The sequence below is a fragment of the Poeciliopsis prolifica genome, unplaced genomic scaffold (genome assembly GCF_027474105.1).
Source record: "Poeciliopsis prolifica strain line A6 unplaced genomic scaffold, Auburn_PproV2 SCAFFOLD054, whole genome shotgun sequence".
NCBI lineage: Eukaryota > Metazoa > Chordata > Actinopteri > Cyprinodontiformes > Poeciliidae > Poeciliopsis > Poeciliopsis prolifica.
This window is the reverse complement of record NW_026562429.1, coordinates 2,242,020-2,267,898: the sequence shown is the minus strand read 5'-3', so window position 1 is coordinate 2,267,898 and position 25,879 is coordinate 2,242,020. Positions and strand designations below refer to the sequence as shown.

The window sequence follows — 25,879 nt, the reverse complement described above, 5'->3', positions numbered from 1 at the left end:
TGATATACAAGATCAACTGGAATGTTTGAGTGACTAAATTAAAGTGAAATTTCTTTCTAAAGCACCAATGTGATAAAAAGTATTTTTGTCTCTTTCTGGTGAAAATATCTTACTAGACTTGAAATAACACAAAACTAACTTACCAGTAACTTTTTATCATGATATTGGAGCTTCTTTAAAGTGAATTATTCCTTAATATTGATGAAAATGTTCTAGTTTTAAGTGGAATAATCTGCGAGTAGAACAAAGCTGTTTTGTTCCATTGGAAATTATTTCACAGACTTAGTTTTTTCTTAATTCAAGTATGCCAAGATATTTGCACTAAAAAATAGACCAAATATACTTGGTAATATTTTGTGCATTCCCTTGGAAAAATTAACATTTATTTTGAAAATAATTCCACAAGTCTGTGACACTGACTGCAGCCCAAATCCAGGAAGCAGATAAAAGATTTAATATCAAGAAGGAAACCCGTTTCATCCTCGCACAAAAGCATTGCTTACAAAACTCGTCACTGACTGACATTTACATTTTATTTCCATCGCCGTATCACACAGATTGTTTGGGGCTTTTGCATTATGCAAACGTGGCATTCCTTTGCCGTTCTTTATTCCTCCGAATCTCAATACCTCTGACAACAAATGGCATTTAAACTCACCACAGGGGTCTGCTGCATCCTGCCAAAGGGAAACGCAGAGAACAGAGCAGGAAGGTATCAGGGAGGTTCTTATGTTAGCCGAGTCAGACCGCGAGCAACAGCGTCGGCAGCTAAACGCTTACATCAGGGAAGGCTTTGCTGTGTAGCTTCCTGTGTGGGCGGCACTCTCTTCAACATGTGTGTCTTACATGTTTTCCAACAGAAACATAGCATATTTCAGAATGAGGTAAAACTTTGGAATGAGGCAAAGCATACAAAGGCCAAAAATGCAAAAGTAGTACAAAATTTCTGAGTTTGAAAAGTTGAAATTTGCAAGAAAAAAAATCAAAAATGTTTTGAATAATCAGAAAATAAATTTTTAAAAAAATCATTTAAAAAGTTTAAAATTTGTGAAAAAAAATGTGGAGATTGTCAAAAATTTTCTTGAAAAAAATGAGAAATTTCTGAGTATCAACAGCTGAAAAAGTCCAGCTTTTTTCACTTTTCAAACTCAGAAATTTTCAAGCTTTTCTAGAAAATTTCTTAATCTCAATTTTATTTTTTTTGGTAGCAAATTTTTTACCTTTAGGGTTTTGAGATTGCCACGTTTCTTTCTCTATAAAATTTCAACATTTCAAATGTACTCCTTTTCTTGTTTTGTTTCTGGCCTTTATAAGTCGTCATATAGAAGTGTACTTGTACTACAAACTCTTATAGCTAAGACATATAATCTAGGTAAATGAAACAGTTTGTAAGTTATTAAGCAGGATTTTCCTTTCCTGTTTAAAGTTGCAAACAAAAGCAGTCGGAGTGAATTCACTGAGTCTGAATCTCAGAGTAATGACAGGTTTAACTCTGATTATTGTGGCAAAAACAGTCACGTAATCAGCCACAAGTTCGTTTCAATTATTCATACCTCTATTAATGCCCCTTTTGTTGATGCTTGCCATTATTCTAAGAGTAGGTGTATCATGGCTCCTGAAACACTAATGAGACTTTGTTGAGGCTCTTGTTTTATTCTCTTTTCATGCAACTCTCATAAATGCACATTACCCACCCGCTGTCATCAAGCTGGAAACTTTAAGCGCCTAAAGTGAACTAATATCAAGTCCTCGCCTTCTGCGGCCATGCCTGTGGGGAAAGCAGGATATTAATTTTATTAATGTCTTTGGACATGATTGATCTGCAAGATTTTAAGTGTGCACACACCCTACGGAGATGGGGTCAAGCCAGACCAAGGCCACATGCACAAATGAGAAGATACTTTCTTAATGGGCAGACTTTTATGAAGCAGAAAGTCCTGGCCACGTTATGAGAGCTGGCATAAAGACTGATGGAGGATTTCACGTCTGTTTTTGCTGCAAAGCAGAACTGAAGTTCAGACTGACAGATAAAGTTATCTCCAGAGCCACTGTTCCAGTCTGAAGGACAATCATGCTTCTGAAGATAATCTACTTAGATTTGGGGTTTTAAATTGATATTTTTCTGTTTGGACTGATAATACAATATGTCACTTAAATGTTTGCAAAAAATATGCCATGGTTGCAACATTTTGTTGTCATGATGAATTTGCATTATTTCACTTAGACATTCATCTGCTAAAATATTTGAATAAAAGTTTTCAGAGAGTTGCAGATGCCTCAACAAAGTCATATTTCTTCCACTCTGCAGAGTAAAGATTATTAGAACAGAGTAAATGTTCCGGTTCTTTTCCTGGTCGGCAAAAAATTTATTTTTGTTTACATTTCATAAAGAAGGAAGATGAGCTCAGTGACTTCTTCAGATGTTTTCATGTCATTTCCTTCAGTGGTTCTTGGTGCAGCGCCCCCACAGGAGAGGAGGGAAACAAGGTTTTTAAATGATTTGGTTTGTCTGACGCAGAGCAGTGTGAAAGGGACCTGCAGCAGCTGCAAATGCAAAAAAAAGTTGCAATTTTGGTCCCCAATTGAACCGAGTCTGGTGGACAATCAGGTTTGAACTGGAGAATGAGCCCAAAACACTCATCTTAGTTGTGCTGGAAAGGGTCAAACAGACTGATAATACGTGTCCCGTTGAACATTTCAGGATGCAGTTAAATATTCCTGGATTCACCTGCTCACATATTATTCTGTGGAATGAAATGTCAAATTTTTCATGGAAAATGTGACTTTTTTAAATTACTTTGTCATCATATCTGAAATATTGGAAAGAAAATGCAGCTTAGGAAGCTGAAATACAAGAATCAATATGATAGATTCACTTAATCTGCCATGAAACCAAACAATTTAATGCACTCTATGGACATATATGATTAAAATAAATCCTAAAGTGAAAGAATATGCAAACATATTTTCAAAAATAGTAATTGATTTCATGTCAAAGCTTCTTGCAGTATAGCTTTTGAGCAGATTAGGACTCATCTCATTTGCTCTAGCACCATATTTCTCCCTCTAATTTTAGTCTTAGGCTCTAATGTCTTTTTTTTCCATTCACCTCTGGCAGTTGCGGGTCTCCTTCAAAAATGAGATGATATATCTCTGAGGGTTTATCCTGGGAGTAATAAATTTCTCTAATGTATCACGCTCTTTTATGCCACTTGCCATTTTCTAAAGAGATATTATGACTCTAAAAATGCTTTATGTGGTAAAAGTAGTTGGTATTAAATGAGATACTTTTGAGAGGAGGTCACAGTGCTGTGGGTGTATTAATCCATCTGAACATATGGCAAAGCAAATGAGCCCTGACATGCTAAGTGAATGCTTTAGATAGCGCAGGCGCTCAGAAAGACTTATGTCATCGCTTGAGATGCGCTTCATTGCTTGGACAGCAGCAACTCAACATCGAATGAGGTACAGATCACAGGTTCTGACCCAACATCTGCCTCTGCATCTTTTAAAGAAACAAATATATATTTTAGGAAAAACAAGGCAGAAACAGGTGAGTCACATTATTAGAAGTCTAACAAATTGGTGAGTCTTTTGACTCGGGGAAGTGCAAAAAAACAACAACTTCCTCTTCATGCTCTCTCTTCCTCCCGCTAGTGACTGGGAATTGCTGTTTATTTTTAAACCTCCCTGCTTGTGAGACATTTCTGTATGTGCTTGCATCCCACCTCTTCCATTCCCTGTCAGATACGATAGCTCTTCTATTTTTAAAAAAGTCTCGCGAGCGGGGCAGGGCTTGCATGCTTCATACTGTATGTTTCTCTTTCTCTGCTGATCTGTCGAAGCACAAAGTTTTTGGACAGGATTTAGACAGCCTCTCACACTTGAAAGAAATGCCAGAGTTCAAATGCAGCATTCAACCACCGGCGGCTTCTCAGAAGTTCAGCGCTTTCCTGAGTGATGACTCTGTGCTGCTCCTCACGAAAAGAGCGCACAAAAAAAAAAAGAAAAGAAAATATGCACACAATGTTAAGGATGCCAATAAGTACCTTCCACTCCAGCCAAGAACAAAGTTTAAAAATAATATTTTTCTTATATATAAATTTGTTATTATGTTATTTACAATATGAATTTTCAGTTATTTTTGTTTAGATGTAAAAATACATTAGCAAGATTGAAAAGATGCTGCTTAATCGTGCTAGTAAAACATTTTCTGCAGGTAATTTACCATATAAGGAGGTTAGTTTTTTGGGCAGCTACTCAAGTTAAATGTCAATGTTTTTTTTGTCAGTTGCATCTCAAACTGGTTTTCTATTGCTTTATGCTCATAATATGGAGAGTATTTTATGTTTTATTCAGTTTAGTACACTTAGGACCCACATTTAGCTGCTGCTAATCTAACACATCAAGCAATTACATGACAAAAACAATTTTTAGAAATTAAATAAAAATCAAACAAAAAAAATAACATGCCAGAACACATGTAATTTTAGGTTGGCCACGTAATTAACTCTGATTCAGTTCAAACTTACATTGTTTGTTGTTTACTAAAATATTGTCCCATCTGTTGTTTAATTTTCTTTACTGTTGTTTAATATAACATCAGTTGGCATTAAGTTCCAGAATTGTACTTTACCAAAAATGCATTTCTTTTAAAAAGGATGCCTAGTAAAATGAAAATCCGTATTTTGGCTAAACAAATTATTTTGACATAAAATTATAAGTGTTCTAGTAGAAACAGTAGTTCTGAGAAACACAAGAAGTGAATAGCTTAATTTAGCTTTAATGCAAACAAAACTGTGTGGTACTGAATTGCATTTTAGCCGATTTTGGCTCAGCAGCTCCAATAAGCCACATAAAGAGGGATCCCACCTACTCAGGGTTCAGTATTTACAGATTCACATATTAGTAGATTTTTCTGCGGATGCAGCTCCAAATTACTCATGGAATTTCTCTTATTTGCAGATTTGTTTGTAAAGCATATCTAAAATAGTTGCAGGAAATACAGCTTGAGAAACTGGAATAAATTGGTGCAATACATTATGTCCAGTTCAGGAACAGCATTCAGTTTCTTCACATAAACAGGACTGTCGGTTTTAGCTTGTGCTGCATTGCCCAGAATGGTTTCCACTGTGTATAAATACATAGTAAGGTATATTTGGCATTGGATTTAGAATCAGATTTAAGAAATCGGTCCCTAATCTCTGCAAATACCAGGGGTCCACTGCATATCTGACATAAATGCCGAATCCTTGGAAAATGATGCAATTGAAAGCTGTAACCACTGATAATAGAGAAAGTCACTATTTGACCTTACAGGGCTTCACATGAGCTGAGCAGAGACCTGTGATGTTAAGTTTTCAAAACAGCAAGGCATTACTGCATTGTTTCTTTGACAACAAACTGCCTTTTGTCACCTGCTTTAATCTATTTCATGTCATACATGAAACATAATCTAAAACAAATCACAAGATTGGCTTCTGTTTGGTCCCAAAGGTGAAAAACAAGGCACAGTTTGACAAAGCGACTCTACAGCTCATTTTCCAAGTTGTTCATAGACAAGAAGTAATATATATACAATATTTGCTCTGGCAAGTTCTGGGTCTGCTGCTGAGTCACCTCTGACTGGGTCATCCTTGAAAAATCATCAAATTTTAAACCACCACAACTGATTTCTTTCAATGCAGAAAAGTAATTGTCACTCTGAGCTCACATTATTGCAGAATTGGTCCCAATCCTCCATCCTACCACCAACCTATCAGCAAGGCACCGATAAACTGAAGTTATGCATCGACTTACAAACAAGGAAGAAAACGCATCACAACATCACGACATGTAATAACGGAGTGAGTGAAAAGTGGAAGAAATTATTTCACGTATTAGGGATTGATGATTATATTAATTGATTAATGATCAATCATCCATTTTCCCTTGTGTCAAAAGGGCTGACCATCTTTCCATAGCTACATTTTTCAGAATATGCTGAATTTAGAAAAAACATAATTAAATATGAATATTGTCAGGTGTATTAAATACCGACTGAATTAATAGAAAATGTTGGTATTCTCACATTATTAGACAAAGTATTTATTGAATATAACAAAACAGAAACTTCTTAGGTTAATGAAATGAATATAACATATTCTTACTTCCCCATGAATGAAGAGATATTTATACTGAAGTGGCATACATTGCTCTTGAAGTAAACTGTTAAAACTTTGACTGTGCTTTTTGGAGTCATGATTTTTAGCGACAGTTTTTGCAACTTTTCTGCATCATCCCCTCTGCTATCCTGTCGTAACATCCTCACCATCATGCAAAACATCAATCATTTTTCAGTGAGAAGTTGACGTTGCTCCATTCAGGGCCATTAAGGTGATTATTTAAGATGTTTGCAGAGTGTTGATATTTTGAAAAAGAACCAAATGAGCCATTTCTTTTCCATTCTAGTATGGCCCTGCCATCTTTGTTTCTGTATTATGTGGCTATATACCATTGAAAGAAGGTCTATGGTTAGCGTACCCTTTTGAGGATGATCATCCCCTCTTGGTTGTGCTCATTGGTTGTGATGTCAAACATGGCGCCGCCATCGCCGGGAACGATGGTGTATTCTACTTCAGCGTTCCTCCCGATGTCCAAGTCGTGGGCCTTTATTCTGCCGACAGCGGACCCCATTGTAGAGGATTCAGGAACTCTCAGGTGGAAGAAACCTGTCCGAGAAAATGAGAGCAGAGACGGGTTCATCACCTGACATCAAAAGGAAACACAGCAAACTCCTCACATCGCTACTTGTGTAGTTATTCCCTAACCCTGCAAAGGATGTCTAAAACCGTTTACCCATAAGCAAAGGAGCTGTGATTCTCTCTGTTTGATGTCAAGCCTTTTCTTTTTCGCATATTGTTGGAGTTTCATTGAAATAGCCTGAAATAAACCAGTAAGATCAAACAAAAACAGCATATCCAAGGTGTTAATTTGAATTAAAAAAAAATAAATAAATAAATCCACGAATGGACAAACAGCTGACTGACTGATTATCGCTTACACCTGAAGTGGAAGGAAATTAATCATTTCTATGCCTCACTTCACTCCCTGAGATCTACTTAAAGATTAGTTTCTGTCTGTGCCAGAGAACTAACAACTTCTGGGTTGCATTTCACGTCTGACACCCTTATGAGCTGAGATCATGAAACAGTCATTCAGCGACCATAACTTTATGTACAATCTGGGAACCAACACAACTAAAATGTCCTTGTTCTTTTCTCTGGACATTCATGCAAAAATGATTAACTGCAACACATTTGAGACTTTTTTTATTGAGTGAAATTCCAGAAGTAATTCAAATTGCTTTCCTCTGAACGGCTAAGCTACTTCCCTTCTTTCTGTCCTTGCACATTTTTAAATTGAATTCAAAAAAATTCCAAACATGTTTCACTTTTGAGATAACAAAAAAAAAAAAAAAAAAAAACAGCCTAGTGCGCTTCAAGGAAATCTGATTATCTTTCTGTTTGAATTTGATTATTGTGGCCCTTATTTGACAAAATAAACTCCAACTCCATCTTGGTGTGAATGCATCAAGCGAGACAGGATTAAAGAAAAGAATGTTTTTCGCTGGTGGCAAATGAATGCAGCCTTTGTAAAACAAGGTTAAAATGCACAATTTTGGTCTGTACTTAAAAAAAATAAAAATAAAAATTATCATTGCCACAAGACAAAGTTTTTGCAAAAAGGAAATGTGAAAAAAATCTAATTGTAATATGTCTGGTTGTTTGAATTTAAATTGTAATTTTTGTCACATTTTTTCTGTATTTTGGTAATTATCAAAGCAATAGATCTCAAAGCAAAGCAGCCATTTTCAGTTTTTATGGTGTAATGTCTGTTTGATCAACTTTTATCTGTGGATGGTTTCCCATTAAACTGGTCCCAGCGTGTAATTGACCCAAACATTCACTTCATGAGCCGAAACACTGGAGCAATCTGACCACCAACTCATTTCTGGGGCCAGATAAAATATCAGCTTCTGGTGATTCTCAAAAACTGTTTAGGAATTCATCACGTCTAATCAAGCTTTATGTTTAATTAGCACTTTTCATTTCATTCTCACAGTGAATATCTTTCAATCACTCAGAGCGACATTCACAGATTTTTTATTTTCAATAGTTTCTCAATATAGTCTTTGAGAATTTGATTATATAGTTCTGATGTCAACAAATCAACTTTATGTATGAGATTAATGACAGATAAGGGAGCATTGCTGTGACTAATCTACATTGTTCCTTTTAAATAAAATGAAAGCTATCGGTGCAAACAAGATGCAATCGACATTTTCTTATGTCCATTCCAGCCGAATCAGATCCTTGTCTATGTTTGGCTCCAAAGAAAGGAGAATACCCAAAAATGTGATGTTTGTGGTTTATTTTTAACACATTTAAACATCAACAAACAGCTTTATGTTAGCTTATAATGTGGAATGGATTTAAAGGTGTTAAGATGCTTCTTGGTTATTAGTGGTTTTAGTTTTGTAACCTGATTCTGAATGCAATTTATGCCCAAATTTCTTCTTCCATCTGCTTTTAAGTGGAGCCTGAGCAGCTCTTTTGGCTTTTCTGTGACTTTCTGCCCAGTTGTCAATGTGTAAGTAAGGCAATATTTACACAGCAGGAAAAATCCAAACCAAATTCTCCACAAAAAGCCGTTTCTACTTGCTGTACTTACTTTTTTATTAGCTTCCTTCATGTTGTTATGATCTTGTGACGATGCTGTTCAGTCCCTTTTCTGAACTGTAAAATCTATTTGTTATCTCTCTGGGCTGCTTTGCAACATCAACCTTCTTCTTGTGCTCATGTGTGTTGCTTTGTGGTGGTAAACCGATTGCACCAAAGTCTCATTGCAGGCAGCTTTGTTAGTTGTAAGGAAGACCACATAAAAATATTGTATTTCAGTAAAAGGTTGGATATGAGCGTCAGAACCTGCTGTGTGAACGTAGCCTTCGTTGGGTGAAGTTACTGGGTGCAGGGAGTGAATATTTATTGTATTACATTTCTGAATGTCGGCCCTCAGATGCCAGGATGTTATTTATTTCTATCTTCTAATGTACCTGTTGTTGTCAGTCAGCTTCTGTTTGAGTAAAATCACAATTGTCCAGATTTGGCAGTAATCAGGCTGGAGTGTGGCGAATAAAATTGAAATCAGCTTTCCAAAAAATGCTATTAGTCACAGTTCATTTGTTAGTTAACAAAGGGAGCAATTACTTTTTCACACAAGACCAAATTAGTTTAGAGTATTTTTCCTGTAATAAATGAAACAGCTATTTAAAAACTGAATTCTGTATTTAGCCTGTGTCTCATATTAAAACTATGACGTTATGTTTGTCAAAGAGAAAAAGCGAACAGAGAGTAAATGTGTAAGAGGGCAAATCAAGAATGTCACGGGATAATGCACACAATCTTCAATGGTAATTTTTTTTCTTCTCGTTCCTTAAAACCTGAATGCCCTTTGCAGCGGTGAGCAGTGGGAGACAAAAGAGGGTGGGATGGGGCAGAGGAGCGGGGATGCTTGGCCCAAACCTCAGTGCTGTGACAGCATTATGGAAATATCATCTTTTCCTAGCAGCCAGAGGAGCTTGACCGTCTGACTGGCTGTATTTACATTCAGGGCAGAGCGCTCAGTGTCACCTCAAAGCACACAAAGAAGCCGCATCAATACGAAGGAGTATCTTTTGCTTTCTATTCTTGCTCCCCTGCTGCTTCTATCAAGAATATAATTAGCATACACTTTAATACATGTGCTTCAAAGTATGCAGAGAAGCAGATGTTTTGCTTTGCCTTATGTTATTTTAAACGTTGGCTCTCCGCATGATTTAGTAAATGCTACAATCGAGGTAATCTGGTTTAGCAGCAGCTTACGGGAACAAAAGTTTAAACACACTGACTGAATCCCTGCCGCTGCAGCAACAAATCTCAAATCTGATCTAAATATAGACGGATGCCCACGAGCAAAATAACATCTACCCTGCTTTATTTGCCAGGAGTTGTAGCTGCAGATGCAATCACAACAAATAAACAGGCCATTGCTTACGACGGAGCATAATGACAAATAATGAAAAGCAATTACGAAGAGAAGTGATGATGAAAGCTCCCTGCCTTGCTGTAATTGTGGAGTGTTTGTTTTATTATGAAATCATCTGTGAACCTGGGTAAGGTCATTGTGTTTCTACAAAACCTACATTTGTCGCAAAGTGTCAAAACGTTGACACATTACAACCAGAAACTTCGGTGTATTTTTGAGGAAATTTATGTGACTGAGCATATTTTAAAGTGGAAGGACATTTCTAGAAGGTTTTCAAGGTGATTTTACAATAAAAGTCTGAAAAGTATACATCCGAGTTACCTGTGAAACACTTCATGGAGCTGCTTTTTACTGCAATTCCACATCCAGGAATGAGATTTACTTATCAACAGCTCCTTTTCTGTATGAATCTAGTTACACTAGCAGATTATTTCACTTATAACAAGATTTTTCCCCTTCTTGAAGTGAAATAATCTGTCAGTTGAACTCATGCTTTTTTATCCATATTAAGGTTTTCACAGTACACTTACTTTTAGAGAACCTGGGTGGATTATCGTTAACGTCGCTGAGCGTGATGTTGACAATGGTGGTCCCAGCCAGTCCTCCCAGTTGCCCGCCCATGTCCTTGGCCTGGATTAATACCTGGTACTCTTCCTTCACTTCTCTGTCCATATTGGGCAAAGCTGTCTTTATAACACCTGGTGTGAGAGCAAGATTTATGAGAGTAGGAGGTAAGAGGAAAGACAAGAAGTAGCGGGAAAGAGCAGTTGGGACATAAAAAGAGAAAGAAATGGAGGGTTATACACAAGGCAAGCAGGGAGGCGCTCAATTTACTTCAAAATGCACAATATATGGCCAGCAAAGAAGCTCACTCCTACGCATGGAGCTGCAGAAGTATGAGGCCGAAAATGGAGGTCACCTTACAAACTGGAAACACTTGACATTCACTACGGAGCACTGGGGAAGCCATATAATGACTCACTGGAGGATCTGAGACCCTGAGATCAGAGAGGGTTTATACTGCAGATTAATAGTGGGGTCAATGGGAGGTTGGCAGGCGAAGGAGAAGCATGCAGCACAGGTTGGACTCAACTTCCTTTTTCCGTTATTCCACCAATTACATGGAAATGCTCTTCCATTTGATCCACAGACTTCTGAGACGCTGATCGTTTTTGATGTTTTGCCATCGTTCTTTGTGGCACACTCGCAGATTTGTTCTTGTCATCCCCCTGGGTTGTGATAGTTTAGGTCGTAATTTTATTGTTTATTTAATTTTAGAGTGTGTTTAACTTAAGTTAAATATTTTTTTAGTTTTAGTTATAGAAGAAGTTTTAGTTTTTTATTTTTGTATTTTTATATTTTTGTAGAATTCAGAAATCTCAAAATATTGTATTGTGATTACTAAACACTGATTGGGTGATGAGTACTCAACAGAAAATGTCATTTTCAAAAATTAATTTAATTATTGTTTGTCTTGTGTTGCCTCTTAACTTTTGCTATCGAAGAATATGGATGACCCTAAGGTACATGTGGGGGGAATTATAATCAGTTTCACATCCATTTGAAAGGCCAATAATCAGAGCCATAAACACAAAAGCAAATGATTTTCTATCTGTGATTTCAGTGTGTTTTAGTTAGTTTTATTAATACATGTTATAATGTCACCTCTAGCTAACTGGGATTAAGTTGTTTTTATTTATTTCAGTTCACAAAATTGTATTCTCCATTTCAGTTTGTGTTATTTCATTAGTTTTAGTTAACTTCAACAACTTTGCGTCCCTTTGTTCACCTTTTACCCCCCAGCGTTTCTCCCTCCTTTTCTCCTGCGTGTTTGGAGATAGCAGCAGCCCCAGCAGGACAAACATTTGCTTTAACAGTTTCATTTTTTCTCTTCTACCATCAGTTTGAAATATAATCACAGTAGGTGCTCTGCAAAGCTGTGGGATGAGTAGTGCGATCAGCAACAGATTCCACCTTATCTGGCTGTGTGATATGCATGAACCTATTTCCATATGCATTGAAACGCCCCAGATAGCAGAGGAAGAGCAACACAGTTCTGCCGGTGCAAAGTTATTTCAGATTTAGGGCAGTCATGCTCCATATACCACCTCCACCCCGAGCCCTTTTCACCTGCTTTTGACACAATTTATCAACAAATAACTGAGAGATATAAATTCTGTCAGTGCAGCAGAAACAAATGCGTTTGTTTTATTTTTCTTTTAGGGACCCAAGTTCGAACCATCAGCTGCAGAACGCTGCCTGCCCACAATCAGAGCATCTGCGATACAGCAATTTCATGGCTTTAACTCTCGTTTTGATGCACTGCAGTGATATAATAGCATTCTGCAACTGTACTAGAAAGACGGTGCGTATTTATGACGCTTTGTCTGACAGGGATCTGCAGAGTATTTCACATCTTCAAAAATATTGACACTGGTGGTAAGGATGAGAAAAAGATCCTTTTTTATGCATGTTTTCAATTTGTTTCTGGGGAGAAGGGGCGGTTCAACGGTTTGGTGTCCTGGACCAACATGCTCCATCCACCGTGAGGGATCATTTAGATCAGACACATGCATATGTCTTTTAATATTCTATCTGGGGAAGAAACAAAAACAATGCTATGAACACTCAAAACAAGGCACAAACATAATGTGTGCCATGCAGTTAAAAGTGGGCAAAAATTACATAAAAGTGAAGTGCATTACAAAATTATCAGTAGTTTGTTTGCACATTGATCAAGACAAAAATGTCACTGCATAACTGACAAGAAAAATGATTTAAGATCGTTTACTTTATTACATTTCAAGAAACACAAATTAAATTGCACCTTTCTAGAAAGTCTTTGTTAAATAATTACCTTTCAAACCTAATATAAGCTACATATTTAACTGCACAATTGTTTGCCAGCTTATGCCGCTCTGGGAAGGTGTCCACTAAGCCCATCTTTATTTTTATTATTTTTATGATAGATGTTCTGGTATTAATCTACAAAATGGCCTTCTGCGTCACACATCCTCCACTGAACCCAACAGCTGGACTTTTTTTCTCTCCAGTATTTGTGAAGTTTGCATTCAGCTTGACATTATTTCAGACGATTAATAATTTAGTTAAGTGCAGAGTGAACTACATACATTATCGCTGCTGAAAGATGCATTCGCTGACATAAGGTTTTGGATTCGTCCACTCTTTTTTTTTTTTTTTTTGCTGTATCGGCATGACAAACTTTAATTTTTCCAGGTAGCTGAAAGTTCTCTGTTTTGTATGTATGTCACTTTATATAGTTTCCCTACATAAACTATATAAGCAGGAAGTGCTCCAGTTAGTCCAGTACTAACTGGAGAAATGGCTTGTGGTCTTTTTCCAAAGACAAAAGAGAAATCCTACAACCACTAAAATCTGATATATTATATTATATATTCTTATATTGTTTCCTTCAGTGGTTTCTGTTGCAGCACCATCACAGGCGAGGGTTGCAATTGAACTGAATGCAGTTCAATTTGACTAAAAAATCATCAACCTTAATGTTGGCACAGAAAATTATGACTTATTAATTATTGAAAGTCAAATTTTTACCCATAAGTGTGTGTCTACTGTGCCTAATCACATACGGATAGATAACTTTGACATGTTTTTTACTGGAATGGCATAAGATACAGTTTAAGAACTCATTTCCCTAATTACCTCTAAATCCTTCTCCTCAGGCTGAAGTAGATGATCTGCTTAACAGCTGAGACATCTAGGGAATTACTGTGCATTTTAAACAAGTCTGAAAAACACAGTAATAAGCTGTGAATGTTGGTATTAGCATGTTAATTTAGCGTTAGCTTTGTTGTAGGTCATGTTGCAATTTGGTATGGTTTCAAGCCAATATGACAGATAGCATCTCTATATTAACATTTTTTATGTACAATATTAAAACTGGATGAAAAAGCTGGATTTAACTTTTCTGCATTACTAAAATAATATACAGTTTTTCAGCTGACTAGGAAATGGTTGCAGTTTCAGGCAGTACACCGAGAAAGATACCAGTTATAAAAAAGTTTGAAATGTGCAAAGAAAAAACAGAGAAGATACTGCAAAGTGAGCTATTGGTAATAAAATGTGCCAGAAGTCCTTTACAGTTGAAATGATACATTTGTGAGATTGCACATCTGGATATTTTCCAAAGCGTAAGTGGTTAGGCTCTATTCCTGTTCCAGAATGACATCCCCCGGGTGCAGACTCATCATGAACACCTTGAACAATGTCCAGACTACACACCTGAGACAGTGAGGAAGAAGCTGCAACTTGGCCGCATCGAGTCTGGACCCGTGGGACAGCATGGCAAACTGTCATGCTGTGACATTGTTAGTTTTATTTGCCTTTCTAATTTTTTTTTTTTGTTGTTGTTGTAATGAATCAGAGTTACATTTTATAGTTATTGTCATTGTTTTAGTCACAAAACAATGACAGTGTATCAATTCTTGATACACAAAGCTCAGTTTTTATAAGTTTTGATATTTTTAAGCAGTAAATCAATACGATTCATCTGCTTGTGTCCTTTTTTGCCTAAGTAGCAACCCTCTAATCCTGTACAGTTTTCCTCCCTGAAACCCCAATAATGGCCTTGACCCATTTCTCTAAAAGGAGATGCTTTGTGCAAATCTTACACTTTGTATATTTTTGTACTTGCATTTGGGTTTTACTGATTCTGAAATCAGTCCAAATACAAACAAAAAACAAAACAAAACTGAGACGTTTTTTGGCAATAAGTTAATGATTTTTGGTGTCTAGAAAATGAGCCGTTTCAAAAACTTCCAGAATGTGACATCACAAAGCTGATGGCACCACCTGTTACCTAGCAACCCCAGCTAAGCTTCAGCATGTTTTGTTGGCTGATTTTAGTGCTGACAGATTTTATGACCGGTACAATGGCTGCTGGAAAAGACAAGTGTTTTTTTGTTGACCAGAAACCATTTCCTGCATTCTTTTTGGTTGCGAAGGATGCTCCACATTTGCTTTTCAAAACTTTAGGTTGTATAATTGCGCATCTATCTGCAGTCATGTAACCGTTGACCTGGGGATCATATTTAAATTTAAAGTGACAAGACGCCCTAAAGAAGCTCATTCTAAAATGAATTCAAAATAGACAGAACTGATCAGACTAAAATCTCATTATCTAAAAATGACTTTGTGCAAAAATGTAATGATCCTGTTTCATATAGCCCATAGATCTTTCCGACTATCTTCAAAGAAGCCTAATAGGTCACCTTTAACAAATTATTTGCTGATCTCACTGTGAAAGTTCTTCACAAAAGTCACCTCTAGAATTTAATTATTCAAATTTCTGACACATACGAGACGTGGAAAGCGTACCTGTCTTGGGGTCAACAGAGAAGTATGGCTGACCATGAAGGATGCTGTACACAACTCTGGCACTGTTTCCATAGGTTGGGTCATCCGCGTCTGTGGCTGTTACTTGCGTCACGTAGGTCCCTGCGGAAAAGAGCGGAGAGAAAAATACAAATCGACCTTGAATTAATCTGTTTCCACAGGAGACCGGCATCCAGATTCGTTTGAAGTTCATCAGCCTAACAAAGGATATCACCTGATGCCTAATGAGTGATGAGTCACTGGTGAGAAAGCTGCAGCTAAAGCTGCTGGAGTGGAATGAGGGATAATGTTTAGCGCCCCTGTTGTTTGGTTGCGTTTGGATGTTTCTAGCTTTGCAAAGCAGCCGTAAAAATGTGATGGAAAAAAGTTCTGGTTAAAACACCTCATTGAACAATGCTCCCATTAAGAAAACAAAGAGCAGAATCAGGAACAGTGTGAGGATGGCAGTCTTCCAATCTCCTAAAGCAACACTTGTCACTCTGTGACAAGTCACTCTGTGACAAGTGTTGCTTTTAACTCAACTGCTTTTACATTTTTATCAAATAAATTCAAAAGGTTATTCCCAAAAATGTATTCCAAAATTTGCCTCTTTTTCTAGGGACACTGGGTGCTGAAAAAGGTGGGTAGTTACTGGCAACATTTACTTCAACTAGTACTTTTAATACTTGAGTAATATTACTTCCACAAATTTTTGAGTCAAATTTCTGAGTACAGTTTTGAATGAATTGACTGACTGAAGAAATATGCACCAAACACAACACACACTTACACTTGTTAAACATTTAATGTATGTTTTGTATACTATATTTATCATTTTAATGTTATATTCTATCTGCTGACTTTCTGACGGTCGAGTGAAGATACAGTAAGGATACAGTATTTCCTGTTTTAACATGTTGTCAAAAGTTCTATATATATATATATATATATATATATATATATATATATATATATATATATATATATTATATATATATATAATTTGTTATTTTGTTATTATTGTTATTTACCTTCTTTTCTATTATTATTTTATTCTCCAAAAATTTAGTTTTTGTTTGTTTTGTAACAATGCAATCAGATCTTTTGGTAAAACTCGTTACTTCAGTAGCATTTCTTTCCAAATAAATATTTTTGTCTTACTTCAGTCCTGTTTCAAAGGATATTTGTAACTTTTACATGAGTAAAACTATATTGAAATAGTTCTGGTCTTACTTCAGTACAGGTTTTTGCACCTCTAACCCCATCAGGGTTCTAATTATGTCAACAGTTCATCATTTCATTCGGATGGAGAAGAATTAACTACCAGGTCAGCTTCAACATCCCTAATTGACACAAGTTGCTTCCCAAAAGAGTATTTCTGCTAAATTATGCTTGTTTGATGTTTTAACTGCACCAAATAAAAACTGTGTTGTTTCTTTGCCAGAAATCCAAGCTGACTTCTCCAGGACAGAGCTGCAGTTTGATAGTTTCCAGTGTTGGAGTTCGTCCCATAATCGTTGGGATGCTGGTTTGATCCATCGCTTTCTGTCTCTGCTGTTGTGTCCTCGAGCAAGACACTTTATTTTAATTCAGAAAGTTAGAACAACAAAAGAATTCAGAAAAAAATCCACTGAATAATGGATAAATAATGGTTTGCAGGTCAAATAAATATTCGATCCCCTACAAGTAATATCTTGATGAATAAAAGAGCGTTGGCATGTTTTCTATAGTTGGTCACCAGAACTTCACATGTAAACTGAGATTTTGACTCCTCTGTGCAAAAACACTCTAAATCCTTTAGTTTTCCTGAGTCCTTAACTTAAAGCTACGGCTTTTCTATAGGATTGGGTCCAGGGGTTTAACTAGGCCGCTCCATGACCTTAATGCCATGTTTGGCCACTTCTTATGTCTTTGCGGTGGATTTTGCACAACCATCTTTACTGTTTTCATCCTAATTTTCACAGTTTTTCCAAATTTTCAACTGCATGCTTAACAGTAGAGATGTTGTTCTTGAGGTTTTATTCTGGATCTCTGGAGCTCAATTTTGATCTCATCTGTCCATGTTGCTTTTTTCCCAATCTTCCAATGATGCAAAAATGCAAGTGGAAAATGGTTTTAAAAAAAGCTTATCAGCAAGTAGTATTTGCCTTAAGCTGCCAGGAAAACAGGAATAAACAATAATTTGAGTCAAGAAGAGAATTGAGATGCCATGCCTCCCAAACTCCTAAAACAAAAATGGTTGCATGATTACAATCATGAAGTTTGGTTGATCTGCTTTTTAAATTTAGCAAAAAAACACAGTTTTTAAGCCAGTCCTAAACCTGTGCTTAAAGTAAACAGATTCTGGTTTTATAGCTGCACAACACAAGCAGATTGCTCAGAATGACTCCCCCCATCTGGGCGGCGTAGAAATATACTGGATGAAGACAAAAATTGCAGGATGTGTGGGATGCTTTTATAATCAAGAGGCACTGACCGGAGGGTTGGCACTTAACTTGGTCATTTTCTACGCTGCTTCATGCCTGTAAAGAACTCACTGTATATTAAATGGCTTCTTTCAGTCTGTGGTGATGTTAACAGTGGAATTAAAATATCAGGTGAAGTGAGTGAGAGAGAGAGATTAGCGTCCCTGAAAGATGCCTGATTAGAAATGCTGTAGAGGGGATGTGCTAAACATGTGTGCAGAGCAGATGAGATAACACATTTCCTGCTAATGCAAAGAGAGCAGAGCTTCGGCAGCCGCAGCCTGTATGAGCTGAAAGTTTGAAAGCCTTCGAGCGCCTCTGACTCCTACACATTCCCATGCAACAAAGGTAACAGCTTTTACATAAGTGTGAGGGTATAAACCAGGAAAATGGATTTCAATTTGTAGGAAGAAGGAAAATCAAATGCCTGAATAAGAACACATTAAAAAAACGGTTAAAATTCTTTAACAACTTCATCAAATACCGTATTACTCCAGATTAATGCAGTGGTGTAAAGGAAGGCAATTAATGTAGCACACTGCACAATGTATGCATGCTTTATATTTAAGCATGAGGCTGGGAGATAAGAATTACATCTATCTAAAGACTGATCCGATTATGAAAAGGAGTTTTTTCCAGGACAATTCATGAATCTAATGTAAAAAAAAACACATTAACAACCTAAAGTGGAAGTTTGTATAAAGGCAGGGGAAGAAATAAATTGATTAAGCATAAGACTTCATTTTGCAGTAATTACACCCCCCTGAAATAGTGTTTTTAATCTGCCTCATTCCCTAAATGATTCAGGGATAAACTATTTATTGACAAGGGATTATGGAAAGATTTGTTGCTTGGCTAAATGTTTGTTGCATTCACCAATGTACCAGCCACTAAAGCAAATTTCTGCTTTGCAGCTCTTGGTCTGTTTAGGACATTTAGTGAGGCTTTTTTGTTTGTGTTTGGTAATAAACACAACAGGCTGGCAATTCATTACCCCCTGAACACTTCATTACAATTTAATTCAATGACTTTGCAATTTGAAATGATGGCTGCATCTCAGTACGGACAACTTTTGGGTCATATGTTCTGCTTTTTATTTATGTTATTTCTCGCCAAAGTGCCTGATTTATAACAGAGTTAGTCACTATATGTCACTATGGTATTGTATTTGTGGATTTTTCTGCAGAAGATGACTCCAAATTCACCAATTTGTAGATGTTTTTTTTTTGTTTGTTTGTTTTTTCTTGAATGAATGAATCACAAATATTTGAAAGTAAATGCATCCTGGGAAGCTGAAGCATCTATGCACAATGCTACCTGACATCCTATTGGCTGAAACTGTGAAAACTGGTAAAAATCATAATCAGAAGGTCAACCAGTGCATGTCTGATGTCTGGGTGATCTGCAGACTGTGTTTATGTAGACAAAAGGTGACCACCATTCACAGGACACTGAAATATTTCAACCCTTTACGAAGATAACTTTAAATTAAGGGTCCATTCACACCAGTCGTCTTTAGTGTGCTGATTAAACTCCAGTCTGTTTGTCTAGGAATTGTTTGGGGAGATGTGAATGTCTAATCAACCTGTGATTATGTGCAAATCACAAAAGTGTACTCTGGATTTGTGAACATCAAGCAGACTAGAGACGGCTCCAAATGCAGGAAGTGAACAACAGCACAAAGCATTCTGGGTAAATACAACCAAAACAAACATTAGAGTCTCGCCCTAGCGGGAGAAATGACTCATGGTCTTTTACCAAAGACAAAAGAAGCTACTCCATTTTTTAATACATCTTATGATGAAGAAGGACGTTGCGTTCAGTGTCTTCAGAGGTTTTTGCATGGTTTCCTTCAGTGGTTCTTGGTGCAGCGCCACCACAGGCGAGGAGGGGAACAATTATTTCAGCTGAAAAAATAACAGATGTTAAAAATTTGGTCTCAAATCAAATCAGTTCTACTGGACTATCTGGTATGAGGTGAAGCAGTACAGATTATGTTACAGATCAAAGGTCATTGGCAGGACTTGATTATTTACCGAGGCCTAAATGCTATTTTGTAAATATTGTAACTTTGCGGAATGTAATATTCTATCACTGTTACATGAATTCAGCTGGATAAAGACATTGTATGATAACCCAGATCAAATCTTTTAGTTCTCTAACTGATCTCTTCACTTCTCTTTCATGGCATGTTTTCTTGACGAACTTGAAAGCCTCCGTCCTAAGGTAAACATTACAGAGCTGCCTTTGATTCAGGGAGCCCGCCAAGTCTGCACCATGTTTTCCCTGCTTTCTACCCATCCTTCCCCCGGGACTGCTGAATTTGAAGTTTTGAGGGCTTCATTGTGATTCACATCAAGAGAACACCATTCTCCCAGCGAATTACCTTGATCTGCCACCCTTCCCCCCAAGGGAAGTGTAAAGACAAAGCTGTGAAATGTACTAAGGGCACACCAGGAATAAAATGGTTCTCTGAAATGTCAAAATCTGTTAGGTGGAGCAGCCTTACATCGCTGGTTGCAGCCATTCTGCTCTCAAGCTGAACTTGTTTTTTTTTTTTTTTTTTTTTTTCTCAAAGAGAAAGAAAAGTTTCCCTTGCAAAGTAGAATTTAGATCGGGCCAAAAAAAATTTCTAGCCCAAACCAAACCTGATCCAAGTCAACCAATTAACTTTAGTTCAAGGCCAAAGCCCGAATAAATAGGACATTTGATACTGATTACTGCAACAGCAGATCTTTAACATATTGTGGTGCTAAGCTATTCAGTGATTTATAAACTAACAAGAGTATTTTAAAGTCTGTTCTTTGAGTTACAGGGAGCCAGTACCGGGAGGTTAGAACTGGGCTGATGTGCTCCATCTTCCCAGTTTTAGTCAGAATGCCAGCAGCAGCGTTGATCGATTTGTTTTAGTCAGTGAGGACACTGTTGCAGTAATCAATCCAATTAAAGATAAATGCATGGATGAACTTCTCTAGATCTGGCTGAGACATTAGTCCTTTATACCTGGAAATGTTCTACAGGTGAGAGAAGACCAACTTTGTAACTGTCAGCTTTGAAGGTTCAGCTCTGAGTCCATCAACACACTCAGATTTCAGACCTGATCAATCATTTCTAGCTGTCATAACTGAAGCTCCTTATTTTCTGTATTTCTTCAACGGTTTAAACAATCTACTCCTATATTTACACTATAGTATGTAGATTAACGCAACCTTACATTATTGTTTGGTTTTCTCTATGCTGCATGATTATTAAACGCCACAGGAATTTCACAACTCCTGTGGTGTTTATCTACAGGAGGCCGGTTCTGGTCATTAATCTGAAATGTTCTTATTTTATTTTAAGCTCTGCATGCTCTCTTACCGACTGGTGACATCTCGGGTACGCTGGCTGTGTAAGGTCCCTCCAGGAATTTTGGTTCATTGTCATTGATATCTTGGACCTTGATGACAAACTCTGATTCCGGCTCCAGAGGGATATTGGTGTCGATGTCCACAGCCTGAGCCCGCAGGGTGTAGTAAGGCTTCTCCTCCCTGTCAAGGCTCCTTAAGGCATGGATGTCCCCCGTAGTTTGGTCAATTGTAAAAATAGAGCCAGCACCTTCCCCCGAGAGGGTGTACTTCACCGAACTGTCCCCCTTATCGAGGTCAGTGTGGAGCTGTGAGACAAAAGAGGAGAGGGGGGGGAAAGAGGTTGAGTGCAAACATTGACACAGATAATGATTCACTGAAAACACCGGGGAAGAGCTGTCAAGGAGAACTATTTCACAATGACAGTCAAGGAAACTGACTGCACATCAAAGAGTTCACTCAGCTCTCTGTGAAGATCTGTGAAACTCCAAGTCAGGAGAAAAGGAAAATGATCAGTCTCTCAGAACATTCTGCAGATTAACGACGCAAAATCTTTCATAAATAATGAATCATCTCAATGCAATTATTCTGCCATGACAAGCCTTCAACAACTTAAGAACGATTATGGTTTAAGAAGAAGTCAGAAATTTTTTTTTTTAATGATAGACCAATGGGAGTCTAACTTTAGGAGGCAAATATCAAACAGAAGAAACACCAGATTAATACCTACAGTGCTTTAAAAATGCAGTTTGAAATGGAAGATTTTGGGGAAAGTGAAACTGATAATATGACATGCTTCACCTTGTCTCTTATAAACATCATTTTATGCATTACTTTCCATAAGCAAACACCGATTTTAATTTGTTCAGTTTTCTAAAAGATACAGGAGCTTGTCTGAAGTCAGTAATTCCTCAGTGTGGATTTTTAAGAAAGTGCTTATGACATGAGAAAAAAGTTAATAAATCTTCCTTTGAAACCTGGATTTTTTTTTATCAATGTTGAGAAGTTGTTTATTTAAAACAAGCTCGAATATCTTGCAAAAAAGTAACTTATAAGTTAGTTTGATCTTATTTCAAGTGTAGCAAGAAATTTGCACTGGAAACTAAACCAACATTACTTGGTAAAATTTAGCATTTTTGCAGTGTTAACATTCATATTTGCCACATTATTTTGCAATGTGCATCATATCCAAGCAGAAAGCATATTTGCTCATACAGACGCAGGTCGATGGAGGTAATTTTTTCCCCTTCTGACAAATACAAAACACATTTGGCACGAGAAAACCCTATTGACATAGTTATGTTTACTTTATGGCAGAAAACAGCTACGATATTCAAAGCCTTTTAAATATTTACAGGCTGTAATGCAATGTGATTACCTCAGAGGACTATGGATTTTTCTCTCACTTTGTCAGTGAGATGGAGTTTCCACAAGCCTGGCTGAACAGAGGTTGCAAACCAGGAGAAAATAAAAGACAAATATTCACAACTCCAAGCTGACTAGCTTAAGTGTTGTCTTGTGGCAACACGATAAATTTTCCTTTAAATTTGGCATCTTAAAAAGAAGCTTTTTCAGTTATGCTTGTGTTTGATCAGGCAACAATTTCATCTGTTATGTTACATTTGCTTCTTGTTGTGTTACAAGTACAAACTTTAATGTAACTGAGAGACTAAACTCATATCCTTTATTTTTCTATTTCAGTAAGCGACTGCGAGCTTAATTATTAAAAAAAGCAATTGCTACACAAGAACAATTATTCCCTTAAAAAAGCACAAGTTTAAAACTTCTAAAACTGCAACCAATCAAGTTGGGGAGAGGTCAAAGTTTATCTTGAAACCAGACATCATCAAGAGGGTGTTTAGTGAGGGAAAAAATATTTCTAAAGTCCACTTTTGGTCCAATGTTACACCTCAAAATTAACTGCCAGCCATTTTCAAACCACTTTCAAACTATTTTAAAAATGTACAAATAAAGTACAAATCAACATGATTTGTGCTTTATGAATGCTTTATGAATTGTGCTTTATGAATTCATTGGATGAAATGCTGGGTTAACGTATAAAACCTTGGTTTATATGTTAATCATTTATTCGTTTTTAAATACAACAACCACAAAAGAAGAAGCTTTAGCTGAAATGCATTGATAGCTTCTAAAATACAGATTCTCATGGTTGATGTTTCAAAAGATTGAATTAAGCTTCTCTGATTGTACTTTTCTTCTGATCTATTGAACCTATAATTTCCCTGACCTCAGCTTTTCTATTTATGCGTTCTCCTAATGAGTCGATGGATTCCCGCCACGCCGTTGCTAACTGCCATGGCCGTGACGACAGGAAGAAATATGAGCTGTGGCTGTAGATTTTCTTTAGGTTACAGTGGCTCCAACAGACACACAGGCACAATAAAACGGCACAAACACACTGGGAGTAATTGGTGATTCAGAGCAAATTGCCAAGTTCACAGAGGCATAGCATGGCATTATAATGCTGTCACCCATTGGTGCATTTCTCATTGCTATTCAAATGATAGACTATTATTCTTAGTACATGACCGATGTTGGGTGATAACGAGACCCCAAAACTTTTCTCCCAGGAGGACGAAGACCGCGATGTAGATTAGGTTTTCTCATGTACGGCTAATTTGACTGAGATGTTCTCCTCCTCCACCGCAAAACAATTAGAGATTCACAGAATTACCCGAAAACTAAATCTATAGGCTAAAAAATTAATTGGACTAGCACTTTAGATTGCTTATTTTTATTATTTATTTCTTAACCCCCCAGAATACCAATATCTGTGTAATGTTGCTCACGTACAGAAGAGGAGTGGAGCTACAGGAAAAAACTCATATTATGACTTTAATCTCAGAAGTCTGACTTTTTCCTCAGAAAATTAAAGTCAGAATTTTTGAAAGAGAAAAAAAAAGTTTGAATTTTGAGGTTGAAATCAGAATTTTGGAAGAAAAAAACAAAATACCCGGCAAAATTCTGATTCCGATGAAGTTTTCTTAGGTAAATTTACCACATTACAAAAAAAAAAGGAAAAAAATAAAATAATATTTAACAAACGAATAATTTTCCAAAAATATTTTACCATTTACATCAAAACAGCAAAAGCAAGCAAATCTAAAATAATATTTAAAAATATGATTAAAAAAGGTTTTTGAAACCCTGCATATCTTTTACAAAAACTGTTGTAAACATGAGTGAGGTCTTGTTTGTGATTTAATTAAATTCAATTTCTCACTTTAATTCCTGTAAGTTTTTCCTATAATTTCCTTATAAGAAAATTATTTTTATTAATTTGCATTTACTTGAGGCCTAATGCTGTATCTTTTCTGTTGTGATGTTTTGTTTTATTTTATTAACTTGTTTTTATTATTTGTTTTCATCAATTTATTCAGTTGTGTTGTTTTTGTGCAGCACTTTGTTGCAGTTTTAACCTGTTTTTAAAAGTACTACATCAATGTATTTGACGTTTATTTGGATTTGATATAAAAATTGAAATGCTTCAGCCTTGGTAAAAAAATAAATGTTAAGAAAGCAAACATTTTATGCCCAAAAAGTCAAAGCGAAACTATTTATTTAGAGATTAATATGTCATATTTAAGTATTTCCTTACTTGGCTCCACATTTTTCCCACATTTTCTCACTAATTTAGTGTTGCTGAGGAGAAGTTTCCTCCTGAACCTGCAGAGAGCTGATGAGTGACAGGAAGCAGGTGTGATAAGTAGTGAACAGAACAGAAAGCATCAAAGAATGGAAGCAGAGATCATACAATCTCAAGAGCTCCATGTGTTTGGAATAGAAAAATATGAAGATTTTGGACTTTGGTTGAGTTACAGGATGGACAAAAAAAAAAAAACCTGCAGTGACTCCAGAAAGGTAGGAGCTGATTTTCCTCTGCTGGCCTTGGCTTTCCTTTTCTGTCCCCTCTGCTCTGTTTGGTACAAAGGCTTCCTGTTGTGCTCATTATTCCTGAGTTGGCTTTCATTATGCGCCTGCTTCTGTTAGTCCTGCTTTCTTTTGTGCCAGTTTGCATTGACTGGGCCTTAATAGATTATTTATATGCATTTCTGTTCCTACAAGCATTGGCATTTGTTGTGGAATTTGTCTCCTTGAGTTATGCAGATATGTTTTTGTTGGGATGTCATGATGACAAATTGGTTAAACGCTTTGAGCTGCAATGATTTAAAAATTATAAGACGCTGTGTGTGTGTTTTTCCCTTAAATGTGAGTGTGGCTTAGTAATTATTAATTGTCTCTGATCCGCCAGGGGTTTTATCTATGTGTGTTGGCAAAGGATGTGTTTTTGTGATTTCTCTGACACTAGTGAAAGGATTTGACGTGAGTGGTAAATATTTAATGGGAAGTGGTAGACATTTTGCTCATAATAAGATGGATTATTTTCTGCACTGAAGAATTTTAAATGTCTTCCATGCAATGCTTATTTAGATTATTGTAAGTCTTTAGAAACGTAATTTTTTTTTAACTCTTTAAGTATATTTCATTTCACACTTGTTCTTAGAATTCTAATTGAGTTGTATTATCACAAATCATAAGTTGAGCTGCAAAGTTTATTAGCCAATATATTTGTCTAAAATAGTCTTCCAGTTCTGGAAATGCTAATTGGTGCAACAAAACATTGTTAAA

At 36.6% G+C, this 25,879-nt stretch overlaps 1 protein-coding gene across 1 annotated transcript in view; it reads right to left on the bottom strand.

Moving 5' to 3' along the window:
- The window catches only part of LOC129378964 (cadherin-12-like), a 137,385-nt gene that overhangs the window by 40,595 nt on the left and 70,911 nt on the right, over positions 1–25,879 (bottom strand). Inside the window, exons 3-6 of the mRNA XM_055059470.1 lie at positions 21,243–21,537; positions 15,421–15,540; positions 10,596–10,763; positions 6,523–6,710 (exon numbers count right to left, since the gene is read on the bottom strand). Coding sequence (XP_054915445.1) covers positions 6,523–6,710; positions 10,596–10,763; positions 15,421–15,540; positions 21,243–21,537 — 771 coding nt within the window. The remainder of the gene's footprint in view (positions 1–6,522; positions 6,711–10,595; positions 10,764–15,420; positions 15,541–21,242; positions 21,538–25,879) is intronic.